General features: G+C 38.8%; 1 protein-coding gene across 1 annotated transcript; it reads left to right on the top strand.

Annotated features, from left to right (window-relative positions):
* Positions 1–4,110: 4,110 nt before the first annotated feature.
* On the top strand, positions 4,111–23,439 carry LOC103964570 (NAD-dependent protein deacylase SRT2). Its single transcript, XM_009377517.3, has 11 exons — positions 4,111–4,317; positions 4,650–4,692; positions 4,772–5,009; positions 5,188–5,253; positions 5,944–5,989; positions 6,935–7,095; positions 17,217–17,346; positions 19,374–19,538; positions 21,891–22,018; positions 22,467–22,566; positions 22,647–23,439. The coding sequence occupies exons 1-11, from the start codon at positions 4,264–4,266 to the stop codon at positions 22,722–22,724; spliced, it is 1,209 nt and encodes a 402-aa protein (XP_009375792.2). The 5' UTR covers positions 4,111–4,263; the 3' UTR covers positions 22,725–23,439.
* Positions 23,440–23,735: the final 296 nt, after the last annotated feature.

Genomic DNA, 23,735 nt, shown 5'->3' with positions numbered 1-23,735 from the left:
TGGAAAAAGGCCTCGATCACGACGGAGCAACAACCACCTTGTAGGAGTTCGAGAGATCTCAGGTTCCCGTGACCCATTCCATGGCCAAAAGGTATCACTCAACTAGTGATGACACACCTCGATCGAGATCAGGGCATGCTGGCCATCACGTGGAAGTGACATAACCATGTGCACAGTGTGGAAGCTAAATAAATAACAATAATAAATGTACGAATAAATAAAAACCAGCTTTACACCAAAACCATTACATACATGTGCAAGCGTAAGTGTGAAAATAAAGTTCAGAGCACGAAGACCTAATGCAGTCTGGGAGAAACAACACTACAAAAGCACACCTGAAGGTGGTCCTACACTGGTAATAATCTATCAGATATGCCGGGGAAATCCTCAGGGGAGCCACCAAACGTGCTAGCCAACTAGAACCTGGAGGGGCGCAAAACAAAAGCGTGAGTGGGCAAAAACAAAGCTTTTCAAAAACTATTTCATAAATAAGTTCTAACCCATCGTCGTAAAACCTGTATACCTCCCAGAAAATAGAATATACATATATATATATATATATATCATGCCCGGAAAAAATATGCCATGCCAAATGCCTCGAATATATGCAAGTGCTCAGGTAATGTCAAAATCAATGCTATGTAAGCTGTCAGCCGGAGTCACCTAACGTGACCTGTACGGCTGAATCTAGAGCTCAAATCTCCATCTCACTAACTATACCTGCACACGAGTCGGAACCACCTAAAGTGGTCTGTATGACAGGACTGGGTGTAATATAAGTACGCTCAAGTGCTACGATCACGTGAAGGCTGGGCGATTAATTGCGGGTCACCTACGAGTCGGAACCACCTAAAGTGGTCTGTACGACAAGACTGTGCACCTAACTTGGATCCAAGATGAGCGCGTGGTGTGGGAGGTGAACATCACGTGAAGGACTGTGCCCAACTCTGGGCGGGAGCACTAACACCGGGGGTGCAGGTTATGAGCTCTCTATGCATCTCAAATCACTACTGAACGTAAACATAAACATAAATCATACTTACCCGGCACTTACATGTACGTCCATAGCACCAATACACACACACACATATATATATATATATATATATGACTAATAATGCGTAAATAAATGGCAAACAATAAACATGGCATATAAACGAATAAACGTTTCAAATCAATTTCTGGGAAAAACATGAGTATATAGGTATATACGGAAAACCAAAAGCCTACTCACTGGTATGTAGAAGGGTCGTAACCCCCTTGCCACGAGTAACTGCGCTCGTTCTCGGGATAGGTCTCACCTATATGCGAAACAACTATAAACACGTTAATTTTAAAGCACATAACCAACCTTATGAAATAACTTCTCATACAAAGCTCAAATGGGGTGTATGAATACACCAACGTGATCTACTCAACCTCAGGAACATCCCCATATTTTTAGAAAAATTTTCCACCGTCGCACGCGCCGGCCACGTGCAGGCATGTGCCTGGCACGTTGACGACGTCAGTTAACGCCGTCAGGAATATTCCGTTAACTTTAATGGATTCCGTTGACGTCGTTAGGAATATTCCGTCCAAACTGACGGAATATTCCATCGTCTTCTCCAGCGAGGCTCCGGCGCCGTCATCGGCGCCAGAAAATCGTGAAAACTTCAAATCTTCATATCTTCTTCGTTTTTAAACCAAATTTCACAAAATTGGTACCAAAATGAAGCTTACAACGAGAAGAACAAATCCATACCACTTTCAAGCACTAAAATCCAAGGAATCTAGCCGGGAAAACTCCACCAACTCCGGCCAACCTCGAAACTCACGATCCCGACGTCCAAAACCTTAAAACAAACCACCCCGAGCCTCCTAAGGACCTCACCAACCTTCCTACAAGCTTGAAATTCCCAAAAACACAAGAAATAACGTGTGCATGAACAGTGACAAAATCGGGGTATCCCGAGTTCGACGTGAAAACGAAGGTATCCTTACCTGAAATGGGTATGGTTGGACTCCTACGGACCTCACGAGCATGAATATGTTCTTTGTTTCCTTGATCTGTGAAGATTTGGAGGGTTTCTTGGTGTGTCCGTACAAATGGAATAGGGAATGGGGGAGAGAAAGGGCTCGGGACAGGGTGCAGGGCAGGGAAAGGGTGAGGGAAATATGGGAGAGAGTGTGTGTGTGTGGTCCACAACCTGCCAACAACAAACCAAAAACAACCACACCACCAAAAATCATACTAGGGGCAAAATCGTCATTTCACCCTTACAGTTCGAAAATTCCGGAACGGGCTGTCACAAGTGAGGTTACAAGGAATACGATAGTGGTTTCCAACAATTCGATCCGTGACGTTTGGTTAGGGTTATAGGTGATGGTCTCTCGATTGTACGGGTGAGAGAAAATTCAAGAAGGAAGGAGAAGGTGAGCTTGTACGTGTGTGTGTTACGGGATTGGGCAACAAAAGAAAATAATATGATCTGATTGGGCCCAAAAGAATAGGAGCCCATATAATTAGTCCAAAATTTACCCATTTATGAACCTAAATATTTGTAACTTTCTCGTTATAACTCCAATTTGAGCCTAGCTCACGTCAACGCTCTCATGACATCGAGTACAATTTAATCATGTCAGTGGAAAAATAATTTAAAACTATATACGTACATCCACATCACCCAGCCAACGAGGGCATAATCATCATTTTCACACATTCGAGGATAAAATATGTATTTATTTGGGATGGGTCGTCACACAAATTAGAGAGAACAAAGTGAATATATTAGCTGATCGCTATTTAGCTTTGAAATCAATATACATTGACAGCAATACCAGTGGATATACCCTGTTTTGAGGTTGAACCACTTACATGTTTGAGTCCATTTAACTTCAACCCATCTTGTAAGCCCATCTTATGTTGTTAAATTAAGTTTGTTAACCTTACAATCTTGAGCTTTAACATACCGTTAAGTGAGTTGACTTTTCATTTTTACTCAGCGCATGTTAGTAAATTTGCATATTACTTATTTCTCTTGTGTATTTTTTGGAAATGAGTCCAAAAATTACAGATATTAAAGCTATTATATATGTATGTACATATGTAATCTTTTCACGTTTTATCCTCGAAATTTACTAATACAACGTACCAATCTAATACATGTAGAATTTATATATTCTACACATATTTTTTTGAATATTTTTAATTTACTGAATAATATGTGTGGGAATATAAAATATATTGACCATTGAAAAATATGTCACGTGTACAACTTATCAAATATGACTACTCTACTCTTGACAAAATATGTAGACCGTTTGTCAAACCCTAATGGATTAACATGCCACATTCTCTATGAAGGCCTAGAAGCCCACAATCAACAAGCACTCAGACCCAATTCATCGTCAACAGTTCAAGTTGATCGCCACATGACCTACGCAGATTATCCCAATATCCAATAAGCCTACCTATCATTCTTTTAGCAGGCAAGACTCTCTAAATCATATTTCAAGAATCTTAAAGGAATATTCCTCCATCGGTGTGTAGACTAGGTAACACTTTGCTAAAAAGTTTAATGAACCTCGACATCCAGTTTAACTCCTCAATTCTCTATAGATAGCCAAAGCCAACTAGTTTATTTTGATAATAAAAAAGCTCTTACCACAGCCTTATTACTTCTTACCGTCTTTGTGACTTAGACATCAAAGGCCTTTTGGCTAACACCACACATGTGTTAGTCTCATACCCTTCCATAGTATATGAACTTAACACCACACCAATCCTTTGGTATTAGAGGTCTTATTATTTGTGTGTGGAGGTTTTGTTACTTCAATCCGGGGCGAAAATTTCCTCCCATACCTAGTTTTCATATATAACACCATTCCATTTTACTATTTTTGAGATAAAATTGTTAAAAAATTAGTTACAAGATACAAAGAACGACTTATATAAAATGGGTTCCTACTTATGCAATTTGTCTCTAATAATATCATGTCGCATTCAATTTGGGAAATGCGACGTTAAGGCGGAATCGTTCATGGCAAAGCCATTACATACGAATTCGGTCTTTTTATTTTATTTTATTTTATTTTTTTAATGTGAAAGGTGCAGAAGTAGGCAACGTGGACCGAAGAGAGAAACATGGAGAGCAACCAATGGTCGACGACGACCGTTGAATTCAATGCCAAACCCAAACCCAAAATCCCCCTCCTTCTGTCCGATCAAATTTCCCAAAATCTAAAAGTAAAGAAATTTAAAACAATTCAATTGAACCGACGATGATGGCTATGCTCATGCGCTCGCCTCCCCATCTTCCCATTCCATTCTCTTCAGTGAGTCCCTTTCTTTCCATCTCCTCTGTTTCTTGCATTTCATGTAATTTTTATTTTCTTCACATTTCTGGGCTTTTTTTTTTTTTTTTTTAGAATTCTTTTTATGGCACATTTTCTGGGTTTTCTCTAGGATTCATCAAAGGGAAAACAAAAAGGAAAATGGAATTCATGTTTATCAACATTTATTCATGAAAAAATTGAAAGGAAAATATAATAAAGTTGTGGTTCCAGTGATTTTTTCAAAATCTCATGGGATTGATGAACCCAAATTGTTTTCTTTAATTGTTTAAGTTGGGATTGATCAAACCAAATTGCTTACTTCATATTTGTAGAGTTCCAGAAATGCTGCGCAAATGCTGGGGAATGTCATGACAGGCAAGTCTGCTCGTCTCGTCTGACTTTGTTACTCTGCAAGTTTGCTTATATGATTGTGGTTACCGTTTTATATATACAGATATTATTCAGTCAAGTAGCACAAATTTGCGATTGCCAAGCAGTAGAGCAAGAGTCATTTCTTTTGACTGCTCCGTCAAGTCTGTCCAAACTTCATGCCGAATGTCTGTCCCTGGAACCTCCTCAAGGAGAGAAGATAAAGTGCCTTCGAGCTTCGTGAGAGATAAGAAGTTGGTTCCTGATTCTGATCCTCCTAGCATGCAAGATGTCAACCTTCTCTATCAGTTTTTCGACCAAAGGTCTATCAAATATCCTCATCTATTTTGCGTCCTTGTTGCATTTTCTGTTTGGGGAAATCCTCATATCTTTTACCGGTGATGTTTAATACCTGTCAGTTACCTTCAAAGATAAACTTTCAATTCATACTTGTCTTTACCAGTTTTTCTGTTTTTTTTATCTGTGATTTGCTATGTTCAGTACAAAGCTCATGGTGTTGACAGGAGCTGGAATCAGCACAGAATGTGGAATTCCCGACTACAGAAGGTTTTTTCTCTCCTTATTATTTCCTGTGTTATTGACTCTTCTCAGTTGATCAGATTGATGACTTTGAGTAGTGGTTGCCAACTGTTAGGCTCTCATTGGACTATTAACTTCTTCAGTTGACATTCGCCATTTGCATTTCAAGTCTACCTGTTTCATTCTTATGAATTTGTTCCGTCCACATACTTTGAGAGAGGCGGACCTTGGCATAATGTTAGGATTTGTTCCAGGTGGCCTTGTAACATGGGTTTGAGTTGCAGAATCCTCTTATGAATAAGGGTATGGGTGTGTACATTTTGCCTTCTCCACACCCTTCATTTGCACGTCATTGGAATTAGAGGTTACGGTGGTGTACATCCTGCCTTCTCCAGACCTTGCACTCGCAGGAGCCTTCATATTATGGGTTTCTTTTGAATGTATTATATATTAAGAGGTGTTTTGTATTTAATTATGCTGTTCTTGTGTATATAAGGGAAAATTTATCATTGTTTTGTTTAGAGTTGGTTTTAATATTTATTTCAAAATATCTGTTTTCTCAATGCGTACTTGGTATTATATGGTTGAATTTATTTCAGCCAAGGTTTACCTGGGAGCCTTAGCATATTATTAGACCATGATATTTATAATTGATGATTTGATGTTTTGAAATGCTAAATTTTCTCATCTATCAGTACTGTTTTCCTTCTTTGGCAGCCCCAATGGAGCTTATAGTTCTGGATTCAAACCAATTACCCATCAGGTGATCTGAAGGCATGTGCTGTGATACATGTTCCTATAGCATTGTTTTTATTATAACAAGAGTTCCAGTTTAACCTTAGATTATTACTTTGTTTTTTTAGATAACGGTAAACAGAAAAAGGCAAAGACGTTCATACTCTTACTCTCCTGGTTTTCAACGTATAAATTAACTATTTGAGTGGTGGCTGTAAATGCAATCTCTTTATACCATCAGCTTTAAATTTTATAGTTCCCTAAATTTTTAATCATTGTCTATTGAAAAATATGTGGTGATGATAGTTGATATGGTTGTTCTGTATGCATCAAACCTAGGATAAAAGCAAACCTTTTGTTTGTGAATCGATTTCTTAACTTGAGATAATGGATTAGCATATGCCTCTGCTAGTATTGAAGTTGTTCCTGCATACATCTTTTGGTTTTAACAGAGAGGTGTCTTTTTCTTGCCTTTACTTCTTCTGCTAACTGAAGAGAGGTCTCAAGATTAGTATTATGATGTAATTATGTTAAATGAGGGACATCGTTTAGTTTCACCAAGTTTTCAGGATCATATATTCAAATCTTACATCACTTATCTTTCAAACAACGAATTGGAGCCTTGTAGCAGAAGAATCATGTTTACATCTCTGCACTGGCTGTACATGTCATTTAGTCAGCATATGAAATTTTGGGAGCAAAGTCCTGAATAAAAGAATCATGCGATGCATCGTTGTGACTTAGGCCTTAACTCCATTATCCCTAAAACTCGTCTTTAAATGATTAATTTTAAAAGAACCACATAGAATGGAAAACTGCATCTTTAAACTTTACCTTCTTTGATATATTATCAAATATGTCATGTTGGATAATTTGTTTTCACTTCTTTTCCGCGGAGACTTTACTGCTGTTTGGTTTTATAATATAATCTCAAAGCTCTAACTTCCAGATCTGCTTTTACTGGATTGACCAGGAGTTTCTTCGTTCTAGTCAGACCCGAAGGCGATATTGGGCAAGGAGTTATGCTGGATGGAGACGATTTTCTGCTGCAGAGCCTGGTTCAGCTCATATTTCTTTAGCATCTCTAGAAAAAGCTGGCCGGATAAATTTCATGATTACACAAAATGTTGATAGGTAAGTCGCGGTATGTATCTAGAGTCTTCCGTATTTCAAGGATTGTTGATTTTAATTTATTAAATCTTGCAAACTAATGGTCTATATTACAGAAAACTTGAGGAAATCAATTTATCGTGGATTTTGATTTGGATAAGGAATTCGTACTGCTATATACACAAATTTCTAGGTTGATATTTAAAATATTTCAGAATGAAAGACTCTCAAAAACTCAAAACTATGAATATTTCTTTCCATTCAAACTATTCCAAGAAAAAGAGGGTCCTATGATACGAGAATTATACGCACACAAATTAAACCCTCTTTTTGTCAATTGTAGTATAAGTATAAGTAGGGATCGTTCTGGACCGGGGATTAAGAGGGATTGTTAATCACTTGGATTTGACTCAAAAACGTAAAAACACAATATAAAACACTATACTAGACTCAAAGAATTCAAAACTAAACTTTAAAACACCAAAACAAACCAAAAGACCCAAAACAGCACCAAAACACTCAAAACTGCCTTAAAAACACTTTCTGGGCAGTTTTGAGCACTTTGAGTACTTTGGACGAATTTGGGTAATAACTTGAATCAAAACACTTAGAAACACAAACTAAGACACTTTCTAACTATATTGGACACTAAAGTAAAGGGGGATTGAGTTTTTGACGAAATTAACTAAAATGCACAGATTGTAATTAAAAACAGATTGTAAAGATGAATGTGATGGAATTGAATGGATGGGATGGCTAGCTAAGGGGTTCATCTCCATACATGTTACACTTGCATAATAAAACGATTTCCAATTGCATTTCAATAAACCATGATGCTCAACACCCCAAGTTAACCGTGATGCACTAATTAACTCTCAAATTTTCCTTATGTTATTGAATTGGATGATGCATGCGACAATTCAAATCATTCTCCAATGGTTCTCAACATGAATGCATAGAAGAGATACAATGAGAGATCATTATGTTCTATGAAAATTATAAGTGTTGACGAGGCAATTGTAACTATGAATGCATGATACTCTTGTCAAGAATTCATTTAACGCGATTGTTTATAAGCAACCTCCACTACTTGTGAATATAAGTTCGTAACTATTAGGTGAAACTCACTTATATTCTAGCGTCATATTCATGCATGAAAATTAAGCGTGTACTATCAATAAACATACATAAATAAGTTATCACTCAAACAGTTAAACAAATTGAATCCACAACTTATGAAACGTAATTAGAAGTAATCAAATCATATTGCAAGCATAAACATATATTTCGAATCCCTCCTTAACAAGGGGGGTTTAGTTCCTCATGATACAAAACAAAGAGAATCAAAGAAATACCTAAACATTCCAACAACTCAAACTTGAATTGTATGAACGTTTAGGCCCTCTTCTCTTCCATTCCTCATTCGTACAAAACAAAGAGTATTGAAATTAAATATTGAAATCAAAGAAACACCTAAACATTCCAACAACTCAAACTTGAATTGTATGAACGTTTAGGCCCTCTTATCTTCCTCTTCGTTGTAGCACAAGGTCTAAGGATAGTTTGATGGTGTGAATGGTTTGGGGAGTGGTGAAAATGGAAGGAGGAGAGCACGGCAATGGGAATGGTTGATGTTTGTGACTGAAATGTGTATGGAAGAATGAATATCAATTTAGGTGAAATGGATGCTTATTTATAGGCGAAATGGGGGGAACATGACAGCTAGGAACTTAGTGGAAATCTGGAATGGTGATGGGAGATGCATGTGGCTGATTTATGCATGTGATTAAAGGGTGGGATTGCATGTGCTTTGACAGAAATGAAAGGGAATACACGACATGGGGTGTTTTCTGGTGGTTGTGAGGTGGAAAGCTAGGCGGAAAGCTGGAATTTCAAAGGGGAATGCATGTGATTAAAGGGTGGAATGAATGAAATGCAATCTGAAATGGGAGATGGAATGGGATGCACGACAATGATGGTGTTTGTGTGAATGATGGCAGATTGTGTGGGTGAGTGTGTGGTTGGAAATGCATGTGGAATGAATGATTTTGTTGGTTGAATTAAAGAATGGGAATGCAATCTGAAATGCATGTGAATTATGTTGGAAAGAAGGGGAAGTCACGGCACAAGGTAAGGGGGAGTGAATGTGGCTGAAATGCAAAGGGGAAATGATGATGAATGCATGTGCAATGACAGCTAGGTTGGTTGTGGAAAGCTGGAATTTCACAAAGGGAATGCATGTGCACGGTTTTGGTGTGGAGAAAGGAATAATCTGGAAATGCAAGGTGAATGATTAAATGGCTGAATTGGATTAAAGAATGGGAGTGATGGGTTGGAAATGATGGTGGGTTATGCACAGCAATGATGAATGGGATGGGTGGATTTGTTGATGATTGTGTTGGTGATGAATGCATGTTGAATTGCAAGGAGGAAGGTATGGTTATGGTTATGATAAGTGATAAGTGAATGTTGATGATAAGTGATAAGTGAATGGTTTAATAAGTGATAAGTGGTGATGATAAGTAATGATATGTGATTATGATAAGTGATAAGTGGTGATGATAAGTAATGATATGTGGGAGTGTGGCTGAAATGAAGGAGTGGAATGTTGGAATGTTATGCACGGCTAAGGATATAGGAAATATTTAAATGTCTTAAAACTCTTTTTTCTTTCTTTTTTTTTTTTTTTTTTTTTTTTCTTTTCTTTTGAATCTCAAAACATACATAAACACTTAAACATTCTCTCCCCCACACTCATTTTCTTGCATAATGTAACTCAAAAGGAATTCATTTAAGTCATGCTCATTATCTTTTTAAGACAAGGGTATGGAATGTCCTAATCTAGGCTAGGTGAGGAAAATGTGGGTTAACAAAGAATAAAGGCTAAACAAAGCTCAACTGGGGTAAAACTTACAACAAATACGAAATATGGGAAGTGAGGCTATTTGGCTATGGTGGCAACTACACAACTTCATCTTGATATATGTTATGCAAATCAATAACATGCTTTGAATGAAATGGGCATGAGTTCTAGCATTTGGAACTGTATGATGAAACGCCTTCTAAGTAGTAACCAAGCAAAGAATAATGAGATCATGCAACGACTTTAGAAAACAAGAAATCACAGATTATACTCTCTAAAGAACGTTATAGGCTCAAGTCTCTCAGGGTTGTAGCGTTTGTTTGAGTTCCTTCCTTCAAGCATGTTACAAAAACGAATTTTTCTTTTATGATTGCATGTGAAGTCATACATTATAACCATAACCAAGCATATACCAAGAGTAAATCAAACTTTTCTCTATGTTTATAACTCTTTTTAACAGTCATGCACTTACAAACCAAATCCTTATCATTGTGTTGAAAGGTGACCTACGACACAAAAACGACTCAAAACACTCTTTTTTTAGGCTTTTCAAAACATGTTTTTCAAATTTTTATGTGATTTTCGAATTTTTAAGTCAAAACACACTAAACACACTTAAAAACAGCAAGAAACAACATTTGAAGTTATGGTGGATAAAACCCTCCGAATTTGCATCAAAACATTTTAGTTACCCCCCTCCACACTTCAATCAAACATTGTCTTCAATGTTTAAAACACACCAAACAAAAGTAAACACATAAACAGCAACTAAACATACTAAATATGGCAGAATGTATCTAACAAAGAGAAGAGTTTAGAGATGCAAATCTGGTTATGGAGTGTAAATTCCATCTTCTCCTTGGTGATTGCAGTGAGGCTTCATCTTGAGTTTTTCCACAGGCTACTCTTGAACTGAGCTGGAGATTCTTTTGGTTTCCTCCGATCGTTGATTTTCCTTTGTGCTACTTTTGAACTGGGCAGCAGGATTCTTTTGGTCTCCCCCGAAGGACTGAGCTTACTCCTTTTATCTGTTTCTTTGTTCAATCTCTCCAATTCGTATTGAAGAGGGTTAGAGGATAGCTCAGCATATGCTTGTCTCCTCATGTTTCAATGTATCATTTTCCTTTGCCTTACTTGCTCCCCTTTGCAGAAGTGGTCCCTTCTCTGGAAGTGTATCAACCGTTGAAGATGACTACTCGAGAGTAACGCTAGGTAAGCAACCAGGGAATAGAGTCCAGGTAGACTCCAAGTGCCGGCTGATTGCTTCTTTCACTTTGCCATGCAGGTAATATCAAGGACAAAGGAAAAGACAGGGAAAGAGCATGATATGAGATACCTTTGCTTTCGCCCTTGATGATATGAGATACCTTTGCTTTCGAAGAGGCAGCGAATGAATCCACATGCTTTGATCCACCGTTTCCTCTTGCCTCCTTTTTACTCCAGGCATTTGGTATCTTCTTTGGGGGATACATCCATGGTTGAAAATGTGTTCTCAAGAGAAGGAGAAAATTGAGCATGTTTGTGCGGGTTGGTTGCAGCTTACATTTTCAGCCGAGAAGGAAAGTTATGCGTTTGTAGGTGTATGCCTTGCCATGAATGTTGATGTATATAGGAATTGTAATGGCAAATGGCAGTGCGGATGCGGCAATGTCTTCCACGCGTCTTCTGAAAAGCCGGGAGCTTTTGACAAAGTTGCACTCGCTTTCTAGAAAGCCGGGAGCTTTCGGCTTTGTCACCCACGTTTGTCGGCTAAAGTATGCAGCTGATTTCTCGCCTTCCACGCGTCTTCTGAAAAGCCGGGAGCTTTTGACAAAGTGACACACGCTTTTTGAAAAGCCTGGATTGCGTCTGAAGAGCTGGCGATCTTTACGCCGGAAAATCCGGCTTTGAAGAGTGGTGTCTCTTTATTTCTGAATCGGTGAATGCCTCTCCTTTAATAGAGGTGATCGATCACCTCTAGCATGCACACTTGAAAATTGCCCAGAAATAGTCTCTGGCCTGTCGAGATTTCACTCCATCCAACCCTTCTCTGTTAACTTCTTGAAAAATGGCTAGCTCATCTAACCCATCGAACATTTGCTTAGATTTGAGTCTAAGCAATGATCATGTTGCGCCGCGTCAGGATAAGGTATGGTGCCCGTCTTTCTTATCTTCTCATGGCCCTCTTACAGATGAGAACTCTGTGATGACGGATGCAACAACGGCTAAGATAGTAGCTCGGAACCTCCTCACTCCCAAAGATAGTTAGCTGTTTTCCGGACGGTCCGATGAGTTGGCCGTTCAAGAGTCCTTGGCTCTCAGTGTTCAGTGCGCTGGCTCTGTGTCCAACATGGGCCAACGCCTACTTGCTCGCTCCCGTCAGGTTAAATCATTGATGGTGGAGGTGGAGAGTCTTAAGCAAGAGATCAAACAGCTTAAGTACGAGAACCGAAGTTTGCACGCGCTTGCCAACAATTATTCAACAGGCATTAAGAGGAAGCTTGATGAGCTTGATGACCGTCAAAGGCTTGCGGCTTTCTTCCAGAGGCACCTTTTTCCTGGGTCATCCAGCGTTCCACCAAGGATTGGGGTCTTGAATGATCTATCTTCGGTGCCTCCCGCTCCTATGCCTCTTGCTCCGATGCCTCCTGCTCCGATGCCTCCTGCTCCGAAAGTGTTGCCACGTAGTGGGGCCTCACGTACACAACCCTTGTGAAGGTTCCATCTTTCTCTAGAGTGGGTGCCTGGATCATTAACAACATATCAGTATAAAACAAAATTGAAATTCGGGGAGGCGGCTTACCTGTGTAATGATCCAGAAACCCACTCTAGAATTTAAACCATTACCGGATCATCTCAATTATCATCCCCCATTCAAAGATAAATTCCATGCCGTGGGTTCCAATTGAGCCTAAGAAGGCTTCGTCCGGCTGCAAGACGTAAAAGAAAGCGCTACTTGGGAGGCAACCCAATACAGTGAATAAAACAAAGCTTGTTCATTGATTTTTCGAGAAATTACAATTGTATCTAACAAAGAAAGAGAAAGATGGAGCCTTCACAAGGGTTGTGTACGTGAGGCCCCACTACGTGGCAACACTCTCGGAGCAGGAGGCATCGGAGCAGGAGGCATCGGAGCAAGAGGCATAGGAGCGGGAGGCACCGAAGATAGATCATTCAAGACTCCAATCCTTGGTGGAATGTTGGATGACCCAGGAAAAAGGTGCCTCTGGAAGAAAGCCGCAAGCCTTTGACGGTCATCAAGCTTATCAAGCTTCCTCTTCATGCCTGTCGAATAATTGTTGGCAAGCCCGTGCAAACTTCGGTTCTCGTACTTAAGCTGTTTGATCTCTTGCTTAAGACTCTCCACCTCCGCCATCAATGATTCAACCTGACGGGAGCGAGCAAGTAGGCGTTGGCACATGTTGGACACAGAGCCAGCGCACTGAACACTGAGAGCCAGGGACTCTTGAACGGCCAACTCATCGGACCGTCCGGAAAGCAGCTGACTATCTTTGGGAGTGAGGAGGTTCCGAGCTACTATCGTAGCCGTTGTTGCATCCGTCATCACAGAGTCCTCATCTGTAAGAGGGCCATGAGAAGATAAGAAAGACGGGCACCATATCTTATCCTGACGCGGCGCAACATGATCATTGCTTAGACTCAAATCTAAGCAAATGTTCGATGGGTTAGATGAGCTAGCCATTTTTCAAGAAGTTAAAAGAGAAGGGTTGGATGAAGTGAAATCTCGACGGGTCGGAGACGATTTCTGGGCAATTTTCAAGTGTGTATGCTAGAGGTGATCGATCACCTCTATTAAAGGAGAGGCATTCACCGATTCAGAAATGAAGAGACACCACTCTTCAAAGCCGGATTTTCCGGCGTAAAGATCGCCAGCTCTTCAGACGCAATCCAGGCTTTTCAGAAAGCGTGTGCCACTTTGTCAAAAGCTCCCGGCTTTTCAGAAGACGCGTGGAAGGCGAGAAATCAGCTGCACACTTTAGCCGACAAACGTGGGTGACAAAGCCGAAAGTTTCCGGCTTTCCAGAAAGCGAGTGCAACTTTGTCAAAAGCTCCCGGCTTTTCAGAAGACGCGTGCCACTTTGTTAAAAGCTCCCGGCTTTTCAGAAAACGCATGGAAGACATTGCCGCATCCGCACTGCCATTTGCCATTACAATTCCTATATACATCAACATTCATGGCAAGGCATACACCCACAAACGCATAACTTTCCTTCTCGGCTGAAAATGTAAGCTGCAACCAACCCGCACAAACATGCTCAATTTTCTACTTCTCTTGAGAACACATTTTCAACCATGGATGTATCCCCCAAAGAAGATACCAAATGCCTGGAGTACAAAGGAGGCAAGAGGAAACGGTGGATCGAAGCATGTGGATTCATTCGCTGCCTCTTCGAAAGCAAAGGTATCTCATATCATCAAGGGCGAAAGCAAAGGTATCTCATATCATGCTCTTTCCCTGTCTTTTCCTTTGTCCTTGATATTACCTGCATGGCAAAGTGAAAGAAGCAATTAGCCGGCACTTGGAGTCTACCTTGACTCTATTCCCTGGTTGCTTACCTAGCGTTACTCTCGAGTAGTCATCTTCAACGGTTGATACACTTCCAGAGAAGGGACCACTTCTGCAAAGGGGAACAAGTAAGGCAAAGGAAAATGATACATTGAAGCATGAGGAGACAAGCATATGCTGAGCTATCCTCTAACCCTCTTCAATACGAATTGGAGAGATTGAACAAAGAAACAGATAAAATGAGTAAGCTCAGTCCTTCGGGGGAAACCAAAAGAATCCTGCTGCCCAGTTCAAAAGTAGCACAAAGGAAAATCAACGATCGGAAGAAACCAAAAGAATCTCCAGCTCAGTTCAAGAGTAGCCTGTGGAAAAACTCAAGATGAAGCCTCACTGCAATCACCAAGGAGAAGATGGAATTTACACTCCATAACCAGATTTGCATCTCTAAACTCTTCTCTTTGTTAGATACATTCTGCCATATTTAGTATGTTTAGTTGCTGTTTATGTGTTTACTTTTGTTTGGTGTGTTTTAAACATTGAGGACAATGTTTGATTGAAGTGTGGGGGGTAAACTAAAGTGTTTTGATGCAAATTCGGAGGGTTTTATCCACCATAACTTGCATAATAAAAAGATTTCCAATTGCATTTCAATAAATCATGAATTCTCAACACCCCAAGTTAACCGTAATGCACTAATTAACCTTTAAATCTTCCTAACGTTATTGAATTGGATGATTGCATACGACAACCCAAAACATTCCCCACAAGTTCCCTACATGATTGCATAATAGAGATACAAGCAAAATCATTACGCTCTATGAAAATTATAAGTGTTGACGAGACATTCGTTACTATGATTGCATGAAACTTATGCCAAGAATTCGTTTAACGCGATTGTTTATAAGCAACCACCACTACTTGTGAATATAAGTTCGTAACTATTAGGTGAAACTCACTTATATTCTAGCGTCATATTCATGCATGAAAATTAAGCGTGTACTCTCAATAAACATACATAAATAAGTTATCAATCAAACAGTTAAACAAATTGAATCCACAACTTATGAAACGCAATTAGAAGTAATCAAATCAAAATGCAAGCATAAACATATATTTCGAATCCTCCCTATCCAAGGGGGGGTTTAGTTCCTCATGATACAAAACAAAGAGAATCAAAGAAACATCTAAACATTTCAACAACTCAAACTTGAATTGTATGAACGTTTAGGCTCTCTTCTCTTTCATTCCTCATTCGTACAAAACAAAGAGTATTGAAATTAAACATTGAAATCAAAGAAACACCTAAACATTTCAACAACTCAAACTTGAATTGTATGAACGTTTAGGCCCTCTTATCTTCCTCTTCGTTGTAGCACAAGATCTAAGGATAGTTTGATGGTGTGAATAGTTTGGGGAGTGGTGAAAATGGAAGGAGGAGAGCACGGCAATGGGAATGGTTGGTGTTTGTGACTGAAATGTGTATGGAAGAATGAATATCAATTTAGGTGAAATAGATGCTTATTTATAGGCGAAATGGGGGGAACATGACAGCTAGGAACTTAGTGGAAATCTGGAATGGTGATGGGAGATGCATGTGGCTGATTTATGCATGTGATTAAAGGGTGGGATTGCATGTGCTTTGACAGAAATGAAAGGGAATACACGGCATGGGGTGTTTTCTGGTGGTTGTGAGGTGGAAAGCTGGAATTTCAAAGGGGAATGCATGTGATTAAAGGGTGGAATGAATGGAATGCAATCTGAAATGGGAGATGGAATGGGATGCACGGCAATGATGGTGTTTGTGTGAATGATGGCAGATTGTGTGGTGAGTGTGTGGTTGGAAATGCATGTGGAATGAATGATTTTGTTGGTTGAATTAAAGAATGGGAATGCAATCTGAAATGCATGTGAATTATGTTGGAAAGAAGGGGAAGTCACGGCACAAGGTAAGGGGGAGTGAATGTGGCTGAAATGCAAAGGGGGAATGATGATGAATGCATGTGCAATGACAGCTTGGTTGGTTGTGAAAAGCTGGAATTTCACAAAGGGAATGCATGTGCACGGTTTTGGTGTGGAGAAAGGAATAATCTGGAAATGCAAGGTGAATGATTAAATGGCTGAATTGGATTAAAGAATGGGAGTGATGGGTTGGAAATGATGGTGGGTTATTCACGGCAATGGTGAATAGGATGGGTGGATTTGTTGATGATTGTGTTGGTGATGAATGCATGTGGAATTGCAAGGAGGAAGGTATGGTTATGGTTATGATAAGTGATAAGTGAATGTTGATGATAAGTGATAAGTGAATGGTTTGATAAGTGATAAGTGGTGATGATAAGTAATGATATGTGATTATGATAAGTGATAAGTGGTGATGATAAGTAATGATATGTGGGAGTGTGGCTGAAATGAAGGAGTGGAATGTTGGAATGTTATACACGGCTAAAGATATAGGAAAGGTTTAAATGTCCTAAAACTAAAGGGAACAAGGTTCCAACACTTTGGTCTTCAATTAGGTCTTCAATTTCGTCCAACACTTTGGCTCCAAGCATAAGCTATCCATCCTTAGCCCAAAAGTGCTCCAAAAGTCTCCAAAATGCATCTTTTTGCTCCTTTAGCCCTTTGGACCTACAAATACACGAAAATAGCTTAAAGTACTAAAATAACTAAAGAAACATAACGTAAATGCACGAGAACAAGTCATTTAAGTCGCATGAATATGCTCCTATCATCCTAAACTATCAATAATTCTTTCCCTTCATTTTCTCATGTCAGGTTGCATCACCGTGCTGGTAGTAACCCGGTCGAATTACATGGAACAGTATATTCTGTCATTTGTATAGACTGTGGTTTTTCCTTCCCTCGGAATCTATTTCAAGACCAAGTTAAGGCCCTTAATCCAAAGGTTAGTCTTGTGCAGTTTATTTATGCTGTAGGACTCATGGTTTTTAACTTCTAATGTTATGTTGTTTTTAATGATTTAGAAATAAACTTTATGAAGTTCTTTGATTTATAGTTATTGAAACCTTTTTTTTAAGGGGTTTTCCCCCTTTCTGCTTTAGTGTAAAAATGACCGAATATTTCAGTGTTGGCACTACCTAATGAAATACTTTAGTCGGATATTTTAGTTAATCAAGTAGTATAATGGATTACAATTTTGTAAGAGAGAGGATTTATGGGAGAAAGAAGACAGTGAATGTAATTAGGGAATAATAATAGGGAACTTATAAGGGGTGTGAAGTATAAGTGTAGACGGATATTACTACAGTAGATGAGATTCGAATACATGAACCATAAGTGTAGATGGATATTACATATTACTACAGTTCATTACGGGGCACATAGATTTCTAAAGGGAGACCTGGAAAAGTCTTATCTATTGAGAAACAACCAATGCTTTGATAAATACTTGGTTTCTTTTTTGGTAAAATCTGATCTGCCCAAACTGTTGGCACTGACCCCTATAATTTACTCAATAATTGCTCTTCCTCCATAAGCACCCTTTCAGAAATTTGTACATTTTCATTTAATGAAAATTTTCAGTGCACCTATAAAGTTTTGATGTATGTTTCAAGTATATTTAGTATTCCAAGTTTTCAACTAGAGAAAGAACAGTAAAAATTGACATGTTTGATGCTATGGATAGCGGAATAGGTTGTTGCCTGAAAACTAACCCGGTGCACTCTCTCAGTCCTACCCACCCATGGCTACCCACCATCTGAGCCACCACACAAACTGGAGCACGCACACACACACAAACACACGCACACACATATATATATAGGCTTTCTATCCCATGGTAAATTCAGCAATCAGAACAGTCTAGATTTTAGATTCTCATTCAACTGTCAACAACAACAACAACAAAGCCTTTTCCCACTAAGTGGGGTCGGCTATATGAATCCTAGAATGCCATTGCGCTTGGTTCTGTGTCACGCCTTCCGTTAGATCCAAGTACTCTAAGTCATTTCTTAAGAGTCTCTTCCAAAGTCTTCCTAGGTCTTCATCTACCCCTTCGGCCCTAAACCTCTGTCCCTGTAATCACATCTTCTAACCGGAGCGTCAGTAGGCCTTCGTTTCACATGTCCAAATCACCGTAACCAATTTTCTCTCATCTGTCCTTCAATTTCGGCTACTCCTAGTTTACCTCGAATATCCTCATTCCTAATCTTATCCTTTCTCGTGTGCCCACACATCCAACGAAGCATTCTCATCTCCGTTACACTGATTTTATGTACATGTTAATGCTTTACTGCCCAACATTTTGTGCCATAAAGATTGCCGGCCTTATGGCCGTCCTGTAAAATATTCCCTTGAGCTTCAGTGGTATACGACAGTCACACAACACGCCGGATGCACTCTTCCACTTCATCCATCCAGCTTGTATTCTATGGTTGAGGTCTCCATCCAACTCTCCGTTCTTTTGCAAGATAGATCCTAGGTAGCGAAAGCGGTCGCTCTTTGGTACTTCCTGATTTCCAATCCTCACCCCTAACACATTTGAGCCTCCATTTGCACTGAATTTTCAATTGTCATTCCTGCAAAAAATTTCAAATCCAAAACTGTTGTCATCTAAAATGTGCAAAAAAGAAAAACGGTTTGATAGATAAAGCTGAAATTCAAATGAAGAAAATCAAACGGTTAAACAATTATTGATTTACCCATTTTTGGCATGGATAAACATTGAAAGAGAATCTAAAAAATGAACGATTTCGATTGTTGAATAATACCCTAGAAATAGGATGTCAATAACTTAAGAAAGTTATGGACATCCTTAAGATAGAAAGCATTTGCCTCCTTAGAAAGTAATTTTATTTAAATTTTTTCGTTGAGTTATTTCGTGAATAATGGAGTGAAGTTTGTTTAGGTTGCAAACTCGTGTATTAATCAGAATGGTGGACTAATGAGCAAGTAAATTTCCTTCTACTGCAGTGGGCAGAAGCAATTGAATGTTTGGATTATGGTAACCCCGGATCACAAAAGAGCTTTGGCATGAAGCAAAGACCTGATGGTGACATTGAAATTGATGAAAAATTTTGGGAAGAGGAATTTCACATCCCTACGTGTCCAAAGTGCAATGGAGTGCTTAAACCTGATGTAAGACATTTGCCTAATTTATTTAACTGATAGGAACGTAAGTCGTATTTCTTCTTCGTCAAAAATGGTTATTCATATCTTGTAAAAAATCTCTATTAACGCTTAAGAATTTTCAGTATCATTCTTAATTGCATAATATTCTCATGCATTCAGTATTTCATTGATATGTTTCAGTAGTGGTGCTTGTATATTGAGTGAACCTGACCAAGAGGAACTTTGAAGGTCTATAGGCGGTTTTTTTTTAAGAAGTCAGAGAAAAAAAAGTCATTTTTAGGGGCCCTGTGTTTATTGCAAGTTAACATCAAGGTATTTTAATACTATAAGGGAGTGAGAAGATTTATTCTTTACGTTTTTTTGTAAATGCAAACATGTATGCATAGAGTCCGAGACACTGACAATTTAGTGATGAAGATTAACATCGATGTATTCCAATACAACAAGGGAGTGATTATATTTATTCCTTACACTTCTCTACACTCAACAATATAGCAAGATAAGCATTCACAAATTTTTCTGATGCAAATCAACCACTGTAATAGAAGTTGCATTAACAAACCCATGTTCATATGTACCAAAGCATATGATTCCTTGAGTTGAGAAAATGCAATTTTGTAGTTAGTAAACACAAATATAATATGTACGCAGTTAGTTCATTGGAAGTGAATGCTTGAAAGATGTATGGTTTTTGGTTTCTAATTTTTTTGTTGGATCTGGATTTTGGAATGTTTACCTCCTGTTGTGTGACTTTATTGCCTTTTATTAGTCTTTACTGGGTTTTGTCCTATAGTTGCTATCTTTCCATAGTTCTGTAAAAATTTCCAATATAAATGTATTGCTGAGTCTCATATCAAGTCAAGCAATTACAGACATATGTTCTAAGTTGTCATTTTAATGCTTTGAGTAGAGAAGTATCCTATGAGGTACTGTCAGGATTCAAAAGAAAATAAAATTGTTTGGAGAATGAAATAGCATTGCAGTAATACTGGTGGTCTCCTTTATTATATTATGTGTCGAATGTCACCTCTGATTTTTGAGCAAGTTCTAATGCCACCCTGTGGTTTATAGTTGATGAATTGATCCAATGCCCCCACAAACTTAGGTTTTTGCTTCGGTAGCCCCTCCATCATCTGTCTGTCAAAACTCTCGCATTACGTGATAATGACATGGTGCTCCAAGGAATTAGGTAACAAGTGCTGAACGTTTAAATTATTTCAATTTACTTTCCTACCTTTGTTCTTTATTGTGTTTTTTGAAACTCTTTCTCCTACTCATGTTCTCCCTCTCCTCCACTTAGTCTCCCACCACCACTCACCCACCTCCCGTCTCTTCCTCTTTCCTATTCCTCATACCATGACAACCAGACTCAGCTTTTGCACCCCACAGATTATTCATTACCAGCCCAGCTATCCTCCTTACCCAAACATATGGTATCCAGGCAAAGCCTCAATTTTTTATGGTCATCAAAGAAGTAAGTCAAAGATCCACTTTTGCCCCATTGAAACCGCAAGAAATTATAGCACCAATGACCATGAGCATGCATTTTGACTAGACATGTGAATCCAAAACCCCATACAACCACGGAGCATCCAGAAAATGAAACTCTAACACACTAACCCCCGTCCTCCCTCTCACTATTCACCGGCAACCGTGTTGCGTTTCTCCTCATAGCACCACCTTAACGTTTTTTTTTTTTTTTTTTTTTGGTCATATTTTCAAAATAAGAACGCTTATTGCATTATATTTTGGATCATTTTATGTATGCTGTGAATTAGTGATGGTGTCTAGATATGGATCTGCCTACTGCTTTGCCTAGAATTATGAGACTACCGGGCAGTACCATTGGGCACTGAGGAATGCTGAAGTAGGAAGAATGTAGGTGCTGTGGAGGGAGACTTTGGAAGGAGAGAGGGGAGGGTGCATACAAGGAAGGAGAGAGAGAGAGAGAGAGTGCGAGGAGTTTTAAGCAGAAAAAGAGAAGACACACTTGATAGTTTGCTTCTTAAGAAATAATATGGGTTGTAGGTATATTATGATTTCTTCATTTTAGAAATAAATAGGCAATGATGGGCTTCTTGAACCTGTCAGAAATTCGATCACCATGCAACATTACTTGAAATAGGAGTTGTATACCTTATGTCGTAACTTCTGAAAGTGAAGGTACTTGTATATGTCAGTTATCCATATTTTGTGGTATCATTCTGGAAATGAGTCACTTATTTATTGTGTAGTCATGCATGTGCTTTCTATGAATTCTCACCCACTTTTCATTGCACCGTTTTACTTAATAGATGTGTACGCTTCCAATATTTCGTACATCTCAATACACCTTTTTGTTGCATGGTGAATGTCAAGGTTATCTTCTTTGGTGATAATGTCCCCAAGGACAGAGCTGAGAAGACAATCCAATCTGCAAAAGAATGTGATGCTTTTCTCGTGCTAGGATCATCACTAATGACCATGTCTGCTTACCGGCTTGTCAGGTGCATATCTTTCCTTCATTTTATAGTTGTACTTTAGTTTTTTATCAAATCATTTTGTATGCCCGTCCTAATTCTACACCAGGTTCCCTTGTCATAGGGCATTTATAATACCAAAATCTAACCCAATTTTGTAAGATAAAAAACTTAAAACCATAAATGTATATGCCTTCGAGGCATTCCAATCACTTGAGGTTGGTTGCTTTATGCCTTAATCACTCTCCATTCTGGTGCTAGACAAGGTTTAACAAATTCTAGAACATCGATGTTTTCCGATGAGAAAATCTGATGTAAGCAAAGCAAAACATGTGTACGTAAACAATAAGAGTATTGGAAACAAGGTCGTCAATGCTTATTATTTATTCATTTTCTGGGGACTTGATTTTGTTTAAGTATTTCTTGTTTGTGTTTGGGATTTTTCATAAGTAGCTTTGACTTTCCGACTTTACAGAGCTGCACATGAGGCAGGTGCTGCTACTGCAATTGTCAATGTAGGAGTGACTCGTGCAGACGATATTGTACCTTTGAAAATCAATGCTCGACTGGGAGAGGTATAGCCTTTCTTGTTGGCAGATGGGTCTACAGAATGGTCTTAGCTTATCAGAATCTAACAAGCATTGCAATTTTACAGATTCTACCTAGAGTACTTGACATGGATCCCTCGGTGTCCCTGCCATTGGTTGATTTGACCTGTAAAGAGGTGTTCTGATCTGTAGAAGCTTGCTTTGGGTTTATCAGTAGATATAGAAGACCACAAGAAATTGAGAGGTGCTGCCAAATTCTTTAGTTTCTCAGTCTCTGAAATGAAAACATGAAAAGTTGTAGCTAGTCAATGCGAAGACAATGGATTTTCTGCGGGGGACGAGAAAGATAAAGATAAGGAGAACGTTGGATATGCCAAAAGGAAATAACATTGTTCGCTCCGCGTACATAGATGATCTGGTGTCCGTGTCATAGACGTTTATAGACCCCAGAACATGAAATGCCAGTGTGACTTCATTGAATTGCTTTAAAGAGGGATTTATTGTCTGAGCCTTAGCATAGAGATTCTACGCATTGGACATGTTTGAAAAATGAGTATTGCGAACAGGTATTTGGATGATTGAAATTATGATATAGAAAATTGTGATTATTGTTAATGTTACCCGTGAGGGTAGTGCGTGAGCACGATTGAGACTTGGATCAACTATGTATGTATATTTCCCAATGAGGGGCAAGATGGTAATATTGCACCCTCGGGAATTTGTTACTTGCTTATTGAGACAACAGTAAGTTGTTGGTATTGCGGGCAGCAGATCGTAATATCATTGACTTATTCGTTGGGTTCGTTAAGCAAATAGACAAGTAAGTCATTCTATGTTAGCATTTGTATTTACTTATTTAGTTAGTTATTTATTGTCTGGGCTCGACCCAAAGATGCTACATGTTCATTTTCGGGGTACGTAACGCAACAAGTGCGTAACTGAAAAATAGTCTATGTTTAGTTTAATTTTAGTACAATAACTTATGTTATTATATACGTATATAGACCCTTTCCTATCCTCTGGAGTACATTATGTTTAGTATGATTTCAAAATTTCAGGAAAGAAATTTTTTTAAGGTGGATAGATTGTGACAACCCGTTCCTAAAATTTCATTTTTATTTATTTTAATCAAGGGAATTGATGAAAATGCCCTAGAGGCAATGATTTTGACTTCTGTCGACCATCATCTAAAGGAA

The sequence above is a fragment of a genome, unplaced genomic scaffold, assembly GCF_019419815.1.
Source record: "Pyrus x bretschneideri cultivar Hongxiangsu unplaced genomic scaffold, Pyrus_bretschneideri_v1 Contig134, whole genome shotgun sequence".
In the NCBI taxonomy this organism is placed as follows: Eukaryota; Viridiplantae; Streptophyta; class Magnoliopsida; order Rosales; family Rosaceae; genus Pyrus; species Pyrus x bretschneideri.
This window is presented reverse-complemented; position numbering and strand designations above follow the sequence as displayed.

Coding starts and splice junctions, on each gene's coding strand:
- LOC103964570 (XM_009377517.3), top strand. CDS start 4,264: ATGATGGCTATGCTCATGCGCTCGCCTCCCCATCTTCCCATTCCATTC. Junction 19,539..21,890: donor ATGGAGTGCTTAAACCTGAT/GTAAGACATTTG, acceptor GTGAATGTCAAG/GTTATCTTCTTTGGTGATAA. Junction 22,019..22,466: donor TCTGCTTACCGGCTTGTCAG/GTGCATATCTTT, acceptor CCGACTTTACAG/AGCTGCACATGAGGCAGGTG.